This window comes from Stylophora pistillata, chromosome 8, assembly GCF_964205215.1.
Source record: "Stylophora pistillata chromosome 8, jaStyPist1.2, whole genome shotgun sequence".
NCBI lineage: Eukaryota > Metazoa > Cnidaria > Anthozoa > Scleractinia > Pocilloporidae > Stylophora > Stylophora pistillata.
Window position 1 is genome coordinate 9,164,560 of NC_142526.1, and position 14,017 is coordinate 9,178,576.

The 14,017-nt window shown below is 37.3% G+C and overlaps 1 protein-coding gene across 3 annotated transcripts in view; it reads right to left on the reverse strand.

Annotated features, from left to right (window-relative positions):
• The window catches only part of LOC111319351 (uncharacterized), a 59,488-nt gene that overhangs the window by 14,213 nt on the left and 31,258 nt on the right, over positions 1-14,017 (reverse strand). For all 3 annotated transcript variants that reach the window (XM_088731199.1, XM_088731198.1, XM_088731200.1), the window contains 11 exons: positions 13,534-13,626; positions 11,920-12,021; positions 10,790-10,882; positions 10,289-10,384; positions 9,169-9,264; positions 8,070-8,162; positions 6,223-6,318; positions 5,109-5,201; positions 3,990-4,085; positions 2,132-2,227; positions 1,011-1,106 (listed from right to left, as the gene is read on the reverse strand). In XM_088731199.1, coding sequence (XP_088587325.1) covers positions 1,011-1,106; positions 2,132-2,227; positions 3,990-4,085; positions 5,109-5,201; positions 6,223-6,318; positions 8,070-8,162; positions 9,169-9,264; positions 10,289-10,384; positions 10,790-10,882; positions 11,920-12,021; positions 13,534-13,626 — 1,050 coding nt within the window. The remainder of the gene's footprint in view (positions 1-1,010; positions 1,107-2,131; positions 2,228-3,989; positions 4,086-5,108; positions 5,202-6,222; positions 6,319-8,069; positions 8,163-9,168; positions 9,265-10,288; positions 10,385-10,789; positions 10,883-11,919; positions 12,022-13,533; positions 13,627-14,017) is intronic.

Below are 14,017 nucleotides of genomic sequence, written 5' to 3' on the forward strand. Positions count from 1 at the left end.
AAATTGGAAAAAGCACGGTAATGTATAAAGGTCATATTCTCCTGTTTTAATGGCCACGGTAAGGATAAATCTGCGTTTGGAACATCTACATTCTGAAGGACTTTTTCAAGCTAAGGTCAGAAGGAGTTTTACCTTGTACAATAGTTCACCAAATCATAACAATTCTTATAATTGGTTCGAAGGGGTACTAACAATGAAGCAAAAAAAAAAAATAGTCTATCGAGGAAAAATGGGCATCTAAAACTTTTCAAGCAAGGCTTATCAAATTAACACTTCAAAAGAACATAATGGTTAGAAAGTCTCAGGCGCAAGAGACAGTTTGATATTGACTAATGGAAAAACTGCGCAGCTTTAATCGATATCTAACCAAAACGTCCTTTGAGTCATTCCTTTCAAGGTCATGATTTCCATCATCGAGTAACGGGTTTGGTGCACACTTTCAGCAGTACCTCTTTTTCCCGTCGATCATTTTTCTTCAATCACTCTAATTTAAAGAGGATAATTTATACACTAAAAAGTAGGCAAAGAAAATATAGGTAACCGTGCTCGTTCAAAAGCTATAGACCATCGTACCTCTTTACCTGATCTATCGATTGAAAACAAATACCATAATCCAGGGATATGTGCACCCTTATTCCCCTGATTACATATTTTTTTATGCGCAGTACACGATGCAATACTGATAATTCAACTAAACATTCTCGATTAGTAAACACCATCAAAGAAATTTAGCCCTTCCTTTAAAAAGAGCATTGGTCTCAAAATAATTTTTTTTCCAAGTTTGCGTTACTTTCTACCCAAGTTTATGAGCAGCTCGCTCGGAAATTATTTTATGACTAGGCTGCCACTACATCGTTACCAAAGAAACAACAAGAAAGGAATACAAAGAGCTCGCAACTTTTGGAACGTTTTTCTTAACAGCGAAAAAAATTTGACCAACCATACAAAACTTGACTTTTAAACTTTGCCTAAACCCGACATAACAAATACAATTTTTGCTTCTACCGTACCCATACTCCTTTGTTGACATCAGGTCCGTTCTTTAAAATAAGCCAAACAATTTCCGTGTGACCATTCTTTACAGCTGCAGTGAGCGGAGAGTCCCCCTATAAGTAAGAAAAAAATTGGAAAAAGCACGGTAATGTATAAAGGTCATATATTCTCCTCTTTTAATGGCCACGGTAAGGATAAATCTGCGTTTGGAACAACTACATTCTGCAGGACTTTTTCAAGTTAAGGTCAGAAGGAGTTTTACCTTGTACAATAGTTCACCAAATCATAAGAATTCTTATTAATGCTTCGAAGGGGTACTAAAAATGAAGCAAAAAAAAAATACTCTATCCAGGAAGAATGCGCATCTAAAACTTTTCAAGCAAGGCTTATCAAAGTAACACTTCAATAGAACATGATGGGTAGAAAGTCTCAAGCGCATGACACAGTTCGATATTCACTAATGGAAAAACTGCGCAGTTTTAAACGATATGTAATCAAAACGTCCTTTGAGTCGTTCCTTTCAAGATTATGATTTCCATCATCCAGAAGCCGGCTTGGTGCAAACTTATCGGAGTACCTTTCCTCCCATCCATGATTTTTATCAATTACTCTAATTCAAAGAGGATAATTTATACACTAAAAAGTAGGAAAAGAAAATATAGGTAACCGTGCTCGTTCGAGAGCTATAGACCATCGTACCTCTTTACCTGATCTATCGATTGAAAACCAATACCATGATCCAGGGATGTGTGCACGCTTATTCCCCTGATTACATATGTTTTTATGCGCAGTACACGATGCAATCCTGATAATTCAACTGAAACATTCTCGACTAGTCACCACCATCCAACAAATTTAGCCCTTCCTTTAAAAAGAGGATTGGTATCCAAATAATATTTTTTTTCAGGTTTGCGTTACTTTCTACCCAAGTTTCCTAACAGCTCGCGAGGAAAATATTTTATGACTAGGCTGCCACCACATCGTTACCAAAGAAACAACAAGAAAGGAATACAAAGAGCTCGCAGCTTTTGGAACGTTTTTCTGGACAGCGAAAAAAATTCGACCAACCATACAAAACTTGACTTTCAAACTTTGCCTATACCCGAAATAACAAATACAATTTTTGCATCTAACGTACCCATACTCCTTTGTTGACATCAGCTCCGTTCTCTAAAAGTAACCTAAGAATATCAGTGTAACGATTCTTTACAGCTGCAGTGAGCGGAGTGTCCTTCTATAAGTAGGAAAAAAATGGAAAAAGCACGGTAATGTATAATTATAACATAGCGCGCGCGCTAGTCCTATCTAATTCCTATTGCGTCAACATGAACAAAATCTTTATGTACGCACGTCCGTGCTCAATAAAATGACGTGTGCAGTTTCCAAATAGCTGCAAAATTTCCGTCGTGTGAGTTCCTTAAGTTAAAGTTTCGGTAAGCGATATCAGTAAGTGGAAGACCACCCAAACTTTTCTTTGGCTTTCGACCTTCCCGCAAGTAGTCAAGCCAATAAGATCGAAAATTAAACGAAACACAACAGGCCCGTTTCCCGATTAATCGGAACAGGAGCTCGAGAAAATCTTAACAGAAAGACATTCAACAGGAACTAAGAAGACTACAAATTGGTCTGTGGCGACTTTTAAAGGTAAACGTCTCTGTTGATGACGTTTTTTTTGGTTACATTTGTTAACTCTACCGAAAACCATTTAATTAGTTAAAATCAACAAAACAGTCGGAGACGGCAACATTTTCGGGCAACTTTCATTTTAAAAAAAATTACAAAAACGTCATTCAGCGCCCAAACTGTTTTCCAATGTTATAAAAGAATTGTTTCATGATTTTAGCTGTGCGTATATCGAGTTCTGGATCAACTTGGGAAGTTTGGAGAGCACGCAAGAAGCTAGAGTTGCTCTCGGCTGCGCCTCGAGCAACTCTTACACTTCTCTCGTGCTCTCCAAACTCCCCGCGTGCATTAATAACTCGATATACGCACGCTAAGCATGAAACAATTCTTAAAGGTCATATTCTCCTCTTTTAATGGCCACGGTAAGGATAAATCTGCGTTTGGAACAACTACATTCTGCAGGACTTTTTCAAGCTAAGGTCAGAAGGAGTTTTACCTTGTACAATAGTTCACCAAATCATAGGAATTCTTATTAATGGTTCGAAGGGGTACTAACAATGAAGCAAAAAGACAATACTCTATCCAGGAATAATGGGCATCTAAAACTTTTCAAGCAAGGCTTATCAAAGTAAGACTTCAAAAGAACATAATGGGTAGAAAGTCTCAAGCGCATGAGACAGTTTGATATTCACTAATGGAAAAACTGCGCAGTTTTAAACGATATCTACTCAAAACGTCCTTTGAGTCGTTCCTTTCAAGGTCATGATTTCCATCATCGAGTACCGGGCTTGGTGCACACTTTGAGCAGTACCTTTTTTTCCCGTCGATGATTTTTTTTCAATTACTCTAGTTTAAAGAGGATAATTTAAACACTAAAACTTAGGCAAAGAAAATATAGGTAACCGTGCTCGTTCGAGACCTATGGACCAGCGTAGCTCTTTAACTGATCAATCGATTGAAAACCAATACCATGATCCAGGGATGTATGCACGCTCATTCCCCTGATTACATATTTTTTTAGGCGGAGTACACCATGCAAAACTAATAATTCAACTTAAACATTCTCGACTAGTCACCACCATCAAACAAATTTAGCCCTTCCTTTAAAAAGAGCATTGGTCTCAAAATAATTTTTTTTCCAGGTTTGTGTTACTTTCTACCCAAGTTTCCTAGCAGCTCGCGAGGAAATTATTTTATGACTAGGCTGCCACTACATCGTTACCAAAGAAACAACAAGAAAGGAATACAAAGAGCTCGCAACTTTTGGAACGTTTTTCTTAACAGCGAAAAAGATTCGACCACCCATACAAACAATGACTTTCAAACTTTGCCGAAACCCGACAAAACAAATACAATTTTTGATTCTACCGTACCCATACTCCTCTGTTGACATCAGCTCCGTTCTTTAAAAGTAACCTAACAATTTCCGTGTGACCATTCCTTACAGCTGCAGTGAGCGGAGAGTCCTCCTATAAGTAAGAAAAAAATTGGAAAAAGCACGGTAATGTATAAAGGTCATATTCTCCTCTTTTAATGGCCACGGTAAGGATAAATCTGCGTTTGGAACAACTACATTCTGCAGGACTTTTTCAAGCTAAGGTCAGAAGGAGTTTTACCTTGTACAATAGTTCACCAAATCATAAGAATTATTATTAATACTTCGAAGGGGTACTAACAATGAAGCAAAAAAAAGAATACTCTATCCAGGAAGAATGGGCATCTAAAACTTTTCAAGCAAGGCTTATCAAAGTAACACTTCAAAAGAACATAATGGGTAGAAAGTCTCAAGCGCATGACACAGTTTGATATTCACTAATGGAAAAACTGCGCAGTTTTAAACGATATCCAATCAAAACGTCCTTTGAGTCGTTCCTTTCAAGATTATGATTTCCATTATCAAGAAACCGGCTTGATGCAAACTTATCAGAGTACCTTTCCTCCCATCCATGATTTTTATCAATTACTTTAATTTAAAGAGGATAATTTATACACTAAAAAGTAGGAAAAGAAAATATAGGTAACCGTGCTCGTTCGAGAGCTAGAGACCATCGTACCTCTTTACCTGATCTATCGATTGAAAACCAATACCATGATCTAGGGATGTGTGCACGCTTATTCCGCCGGTTACATATTTTTTTATGCGCAGTACACAATGCAATACTGATAATTCAACTTAAACATTCTCGACTAGTCACCACCATTAATCAAATTTAGGCCTTCCTTTAAAAAGAGCATTGGTCTCCAAATAATTTTTTTTCCAGGTTTCCGTTACTTTCTACCCAAGTTTCCTACCAGCTCGCGAGGAAATTATTTTATAACTGGGCTCGCAATAAATCGTTATCAAAGAAACAAGAAGAAAGGAATAGAAAGAGCTCGCAACTTTGGGAACGTTTTGCTCAACAGCGAAAAAAATTCGACTAACCAGACAGAACTTACCTTTTAAACTTTGCCTAAACCCGACCTAACAAATAGAATTTTTGCTTCTAACGTACCCTTACTCCTTGGAGATCAGCTCCGTTCTCTAAAAGTAAGCTAACAACATCAGTGTGACCATTCTTTACAGCTGCAATGAGCAGAGTGTCCACCTATAAGTAGGAAAAAAATTGGAAAAAGCACGGTAATGTATAGACGTCATATTCTCTTTTAATGGCCACGTTAAGGATAAATGTGCGTTTGGAACAACTTCATTGTGCAGGACTTTTTCAAGGTAAGGTCAGAAAGAGTTTTACCTTGTACAATAGTTCAACAAATCATAAGAATTCTTATTAATGCTTCGAAGGGGCACTAAGAATGAAGCAATAAAAGAATTCTCTGTCCAGGAATAATGGACATCAAAAACTTTTCAAGCAAGGCTTATCAAAGTAACACTTGAAAAGAACTTAATGGGTACAAAGTCTCAAGCGCATGAGACAGTTTGATATTGACTAATGGAAAACTGCGCAGTTTTAAACGATATCTGATCAAAACGTCCTTTGAGTCGTTCCTTTCAAGGTCATAATTTCCATCATCGAGTAACGGCCTTGGTGCACACTTTTAGCAGTACATTTTTTTCCCATGGATGATTTTCTTTCAATTACTCTAATTTAAAGAAGATATATTTATACACTAAAAATTAGGCAAGAAAATATAGGTCATCGTGCTCGTTCGAGAGCTATAGACCATCGTACCTCTTTACCTGATCTATCGATTGAAAACCAATACCATGATCTAGGGATGTGTGCACGCTTATTCCCCAGATTACATATGTTCTTATGCGCAGTACACGATGCAATACTGATAATTCAACTGAAACATTCTCGTCTAGTCACCACCATCCAACAAATTTAGCCCTTCCTTTAAAAAGAGCATTGGTATCCAAATAATATTTTTTTTCAGGTTTGCGTTACTTTCTTCCCAAGTTTCCTAACAGCTCGCGAGGAAATTATTTTATGACTAGGCTGCCACTACATCGTTACCAAAGAAACAACAAGAAAGGAATAGAAGGAGCTCGCAACTTTTGGAACGTTTTTCTCAACAGCGAAAAAAATTCGACCAACCATACAAAACTTGACTTTCAAACTTTGCCTATACCCGACATAACAAATACAATTTTTGCTTCTAACGTACCCGTACTCTTTTGTCGACATCAGCTCCCTTCTTTAAAAGTAACCTAAGAATGTCAGTGTAACGATTCTTTACAGCTGCAGTGAGCGGAGTGACCTCCTATAAGTAGGAAAAAAATGGAAAAAGCCCGGTAATGTATAATTATAACATAGCGCGCGCGCTAGTCCTATCTAATTCCTATTGCGTCAACATGAACAAAATCTTTATGTACGTACGTCCGTGCTCAATAAAATGACGTGTGCAGTTTCAAAATAGCTGCAAAATTTCCGTCGTGTGAGTTCCTTAAGTTAAAGTTTCGGTAAGCGATATCAGTAAATGGAAGACCACCCAAACTTTTCTTTGGATTTCGACCTTCCCGCAAGTAGTCAAGCCAATAAGATCGAAAATTAAACGAAACACAACAGGCCCGTTTCCCCATTTCTCGGAACAGGAGCTGGAGAAAATTTTAACAGAAAGACATTCAACAGGAACTAAGAAGACTACAAATTGGTCTGTGGCGACTTTTAAAGGTAAACGTCTCTGTTGATGACGTTTTTTTTGGTTACATTTGTTAACTCTACCGAAAACCATTTAATTACTTAAAATCAACAAAACAATAGGAGACACCAACATTTTTGGGCAACTTTCATTTAAAAAAAAATTACAAAAACGTCATTCAGCGCCCAAACAGTTTTCGTATGTTATAAAAGAATTGTTTCATGATTTTAGCTGTGCGTATATCGAGTTCTGGATGAACTTGGGAAGTTTGGAGAGCACACAAGAAGCTAGAGTTGCTCTCGAGCAACTTTTACACTTCTCTCGTGCTCTCCAAACACCCCGCGTGCATTCAAACCTTAATATACGCACGCTAAGCATGAAACGATTCTTAAAGGTCATATTCTCCTCTTTTAATGGCCACGGTAAGGATAAATCTGCATTTGGAACAATTACATTCTGGAGGACTTTTTCAAGCTAAGATCAGAAGGAGTTTTACTTTGTACAATAGTTCACCAAATCATAGGAATTCTTATTAATGGTTCGAAGGTGTACTAAGAATGAAGCAAAAAGAGAATACTCTATCCAGGAATAATGGGCATCTAAAACTTTTCAAGCAAGGCTTATCAAAGTAACACTTGAAAAGAACATAATGGGTAGAAAGTCTCAAGCGCATGAGACAGTTGGATATTGACTACTAGAAAAACTGCGCAGTTTTAAACGATATCTAATCAAAACGTCCTTTGAGTCGTTCCTTTCAAGGTCATGATTTCCATCATCGAGTAACGGGCTTGGTGCACACTTTTACCAGTACCTTTTTTTCCCGTCGATTATTTTTTTTCAATTACTCTAATTTAAAAAGGAGTATTTATACACTAAAAAGTAGACAAAGAAAATATAGGTAACCGTGCTCGTTCGAAAGCTATAGACCATCATACCTCTTAACCTGATCTATCGATTAAAAACCAATACCATGATCGAGGGATGTGTGCACGCTTATTCCCTTGATTACATATTTTTTTATGCGCAGTGCACGATGCAATACTAATCATTCCACTTAAACATTCTCGACTAGTCACCACCATCAAACAAATTTAGCCCTTCCTTTAAAAAGAGCATTGGTCTCAAAATAATTTCTTTTCCAGGTTTGCGTTACTTTCTACCCAAGTTTCCTAGCAGCTCGCGACGAAATTATTTTATGACTAGGCTGCCACTACATCGTTACCAAACAAACGACAAGAAAGGAATACAAAGAGCTCGCAACTTTTCGAACGTTTTTCTCAACTGCGAAAAAAATTCGACCAACCATACAAAACTTGACTTTCAAACTTTGCCTAAACCCGACATAACAAATACAATTTTTGCTTCTAACGTACCCCTACTCCTTTGTAGACATCAGCTCCGTTCTCTAAAAGTAACCCAACAATATCAGTGTCACCATTCTTTACAGCTGCAGTGAGCGGAGTGTCCTATAAGTAGGAAAAAAATTGGAAAAAGCACGGTAATGTATAAAGGTCATATTCTCCTCTTTTAATGGCCACGGTAAGGATAAATCTGCGTTTGGGACAGCTACATTCTGCAGGACTTTTTCAAGCTATGGTCAGAAAGAGTTTACCTTGTACAATAGTTCACCAAATCATAGGAATTCTTATTAATGGTTCGAAGGGGTACTCAGAATGAAGCAAAAAGAGAATACTCTATCCAAGAATAATGGGCATCAACTTTTCAAGTAAGGCTTATCAAAGTAACACTTGAAGAGAACATAATGGGTAGAAAGTCTCAAGCGCATGAGACAGTTTGATATTCACTAATGGAAAAACTGTGCAGTTTTAAACGATATCTAATGAAAACGTCCTTTGAGTCGTTCCTTTCAAGGTCATGATTTCCATCATCGAGTAACGGGCTTAGTGCACACTTTTTGCAGTACCTCTTTTTCCCGTCGATGATTTTTCTTCAATTACTCTAATTTAAAGAGGATGATGTATACACTAAAACTTAGGCGAAGAAAATATAGGTAATCGTGCTCGTTCGAGAGCTATAGACCATCGTACCTCTTTACCTGATCTATCGATTGAAAACCAATACCATGATCCACGGATGTGTGCACGCTTATTCCCCTGATTACATGTTTTTATGCGCAGTACACGATGCAATACTGATCATTCAACTTAAACATTTTCGACTAGTCACCACCATCAAACAAATTTAGCCGTTTCTTTCAAAAGAGCATTGGTCTCCAAATAATTTTTTTTCCAGGTTTGCGTTACTTTCTACCCAAGTTTCCTGGCAGCTCGCGTGGAAATTATTTTATGACTAGGCTGGCACTACATCGTTACCAAAGAAACAGCAAGAAAAGAATAGAAAGAGCTCGCAACTTTTGGAACGTTTTTCTCAACAGCGAAAAACAATTCGACCAACCTTTCAAAATTTTGCCTAAACCCGACATTACAAGTACAATTTTTGCTTCTAACGTACCCGTACTCCTTTATTGACATCAGCTCCGTTCTGTAAAAGTAACCTAACAATATCAGTGTAACCATTCTCTACAGCTGTAGTGAGCAGAGTGTCCTCCTATAAGTAGAAAAAAAATTGAAAAAGCACGGTAATGTATAAAGGTCATATTCTCCTCTTTTAATGGCCACGGTAAGGATAAATCTGCGTTTGGAACAACTACATTCTGCAGGACTTTTTCAAGCTAAGGTCAGAAGGAGTTTTACCTGGTACAATAGTTCACCAAATCATAGGAATTCTTATTAATGGTTCGAAGGGGTACTAAGAATGAAGCAAAAAAACAATACTCTATCCAGGAATAATGGGCATCTAAAACTTTTCAAGCAAGGCTTATCAAAGTAACACTTGAAAAGAACATACTGGGTAGAAAATCTCAAGCGCATGAGACAGTTTGATATTCACTAATGGAAAAACTGCGCAGTTTTAAACGATATCTAATCAAAACGTCGTTTAAGTTGTTCCTTTCAAGGTCATGATTTCCATCATCGAGTAACGCGTTTGGTGCACACTTTTCGCAGTACCTTTTTTTCCCATCGATGTTTTTCTTTCAATTACTCTAATTTAAAGAGGATACTTTATACACTAAAACTTAGGCAAAGAAAATATAGGTAACCGTGCTCGTTCGAGAGCTATAGACCATCGTACCTCTGTACCTGATCTATCGATTGAAAACCAATACCATGATCCACGGATGTGTGCACGCTTATTCCCCTGATTAGATATTTTTTTATCCGGAGTACACGATGCAATACTGATAATTCAACTTGAACATTCTCGACTAGTCACCACCATCAAACAAATTTAGCCCTTCCTTTCAAAAGAGCATTGGTCTCCAAATAATTTTTTTTCCAGGTTTGCGTTACTTTCTACCCAAGTTTCCTGGCAACTCGCGTGAAAATTATTTTATGACTAGGCTGGCACTACATCGTTACCAAGGAAACAACAAGAAAAGAATAGAAAGAGCTCACAACTTTTGGAACGTTTTTCTCAACAGCGAAAAAAATTCGACCAACCATACAAAACTTGACTTTCAAAATTTTGACTATACTCGACATAACAAATACCATTTTTGCTTCTAACGTACCTGTACTCCTTTGTTGACATCAGCACTGTTCTCTAAAAGTAACCTAACAATATCAGTGTGACCATTCTTTACAGCTGCAGTGAGCGGAGTGTCCCCCTATAAGTAGGAAAAAAATTGGAAAAAGCACGGTAATGTATAAAGGTCATATTTTCCTCTTTTAATGGCCACGGTAAAGATAAATCTGCGTTTGGAACAACTACAATCTGCAGGACTTTTTTAAGCATAAGGTCAGAAGGAGTTTCTCCTTGCATAACAGTTTACGAAATCATAGGAATTCATAATATTGGTTAAAAGGGGCACTGAGAGTGAAGCTACAAAATAATACTCTATTCCGGAATAATGGAGATCTAACTTTTCAAGCAAGGCTTTTCAAAGTAACTCTTGAAAAGAACACAATGTGTAGAACGTCTCAAGGGAACAATTTAAACAGCCATACGAAATTTGCCTTTCAAATTCTGACTAAACGCGACATCACAAATAGAAGTTATGTTTCTAACGTACCCATTTTTCTTTGTTGACATCAGCTCCGTTCTCCGTAAGCACCCTTACAACATCGGTGTGACCACTCTTTGCAGCTGCGGTGAGCGGAATGTCCTTCAAAATTTAGGAAAGAAAAAAATAGGAGAAAGTACAGTAATAGAAAGCTCATATTCTCTTCCGTAATGAACAACGTAAGGATATATGCTTGAATCTGCTTTAGAGACGAATACACTCCGTAAGTGCTTTTTAAGCATATGGTGAGAAGAAGTTTTTCCTTGGATAACAGTTCACCAAATCATAGGAATTCATAGTAATAGTTAGAAAAGGCACTCAGAATAAAGCATTCTAACGATCCCCGCCCCCCCCCCCCCCCAGCTTGACATGGCTTCTGTCTATGCATAGTTTCCTCCTGTTTAACCACCAGTTTCAAACCTTTAATAGCTTTTCAGTTCTGGTCTGATGGAGATAGCTTTTTGAAGCTCACAAATTTAGATCAAAACTATGTAAACTAAATAATACTCGATTCGGAAATATTGGGTATAACTTTTCAAGCATAGGTTTTTAAGTTAATATTTGAAAAAAACTTGATAGGTAGAAGGTCTCGGGCGTAAGGAAAAATTTGATATAAATTTGTGGAAAATTACGACATCGACTCAAAAACGTTCCTCGAGTCGTTCCCTTCCAGGTGATAATTTGCGTCATAAGGTAACGGGCTGCGTGGACATTTTCAGCTATACCTTTTTTCCCATCAAGGAGTTTTAAGGGGGGGGGTGGGGATAATTGTACACTGAAATTACCCAATAAAAAAATCTAGTTCACCGTGCTCCTTCATTAGCTATAGACCATCGTACCTCTTCACCTGGTCCATTGATTGAACAACAATACCATGTTCTAGGAATGCACGCAAGCTCATTTGCTTGATTACGTTTTTTTTAATGCGATGTACAAGATGCGCAATGACACTGAGAAGTCACCTTAAACATTTTCAACACATTACGACGCAATTTCCTGAACAAGAAAGAAAGAGAATGAGCTCCCATCTTTGTGCAACGTTTTCCTTAACAAGAAAAATTTGAACAGCCTTACGAAATTTGACTTTCAAATTCTGACTAAACTCGACATGACAAATACAATTTATGCTTCTAAAGTACCCTTCCTGCTTTGTTGAGATCAGCTTCGTTCTCTATGAGCAACCTAACAGTATCAGTGCAACCATTTCTTGCAGCGTGAGCGAGTGGAGTGTCCTCCAATTCCTAGAAAACAGAATACACAATTAAAAAGCACAGTGATATATGACGCGGCCATTCTGTTCTTCAATGACCAATGTAAGGATATGGTTGAATCTGCTTTTAATACAACAACATTCTTCACTTGTGTAAGCATAGGGTCAGAAGGAGTACTGCCTTGTAAAACAGTTAAACAAATCATATAGAAACTATAGAAAGTATATAAACTAAATAATACTCGAGTTGGACCGAAGTTATGAAATAAAAAAGACAAGTCACCGTACTCGTTTAAGAGCAAGAGACCATCGTACCTCTTTATCTGGTTCATTAATTGCAAAAGAATACCATGCTCTGGGAATGCACGCGAGCTTATTCGCCTGATTATGGCTTTTTTTTTTTTTTTTTTTTTTTTTTTTTTTTTAGTGCGGGGTACCAGATGCGCAATGACACTGAGAAATCACCTTAAACATTCTTAACACATTACCACGCAGTTTCCTGGCAGTTAAGTCTAATGAACAACAATTTAATCCTGATGAATCTGTTGCACTTAGCTACAAAAATTCAGGGCATTCAAATGTTTGTGATCCTAAACAAATTTAGCCGTTCCTTAAAAAAGCTTTGGTCTCCAAGTATTTTCTGGCCTGGTTTACCCTGTTATCTATCCAAGTTTTCTGGCAGCTCGCGAGCATATCATCTTATGACCAAGGTGACACTATCACGTTACGAAAGAAACAACGAGAAAGAAATACAATGTTTTGCTCGACAGAAAGAAATATTTTACCAGCCAAACGAAATTTTACTTTCAAACTCCGACATAAGGTTACCGTGCACCTTCAGGGGTGTCTTGTGTGCAAGCGATGTTGCGCGTCCGGTTTAAACTGTAGATATCTAAACCGCTAGATCAAATTAAAGCATATAGGACTGGCTATGAGACTATACCAAAAATTTTAAAAAAAATTAATTGTCGAATTTTTCACGACTTCTAAATGAGAGCGCCCGAATCATCTTTTGAACGTTACATGTTAAAGCGAATTTTGTTTTTCGCTTATTTAATGTGTTCCTCTGTTTCCGGGGCCAAAGCGCTAAAAAAGCATGTCTGTGATTTGCTATATTCAATTTCAGTGAAAAATTACAGAACATTTTTGAAATAGGGTTAAAAAATGTGGAGTGATAGTACAAAAATCGCTCTTGAAAAAAAAGTATTTAGAAATAAAAAATTCGGAGACATGTTTTTGTTGTTTATTAGTAAAACTAGCTACTGTCAAAATTTGAGAGCAATCGAACAAATTCCCTTTGACTTGTAGCTCTTAAAAGATGATTGAGGCGCTCGCATGTAGAAGTCGTGAAAAATTCGACAATTAATTTTTTTTTCCAAATTTTTGGTATAGTCTGATAGCCAGTCCTATAAGCTTTAATTTGATGTAGGGGTTTAGATATCTACAGTTTAAACCGGACGCACTACATCGCTTGCACGCGAGACACCCCTGAAGATCCACGGTAACCTTAACTCTACATTACAAATATACGCTTCTATCATACCCCTCCTAGTTTGTTGACATCAGCTCCATTCTCTATAAGTAATCTAGAAATATCAGTGTGACCTTTCTTTGCAGCTGCAGTGAGTGGAGTGTCCTTCAAAATGTAGGAAAGAAAGCAAAGGAGAATCATAGTAATATATGAAGCTCATATTCTCTTCTTTAATGATTAACGTAAGGAAATGCGGTTGAATCTGTCATACAAAATAATTTAAACAGCCATGCAAAAATTGACTTTCAAACTCTGAACAACGAATTAATTATGGCGAATTTGGTGCACAAATCCAAATAAGAAAAAAATAGGGCTGTTACAAGTATTGCGATTCTAAACAAATTTAGCCCTTCCTTGAAAAAGGCTTTGGTCTCAAAACATTTTCTGGCCAGGTTTGCCTTCCTAACTGTCCAAGCTCTTACAGCTCGCGAGCATATTATTCTATGACCGAGGTAGCACTTTGGCGTTACGAACGAATCAGCAAGAAAGAAAGAGA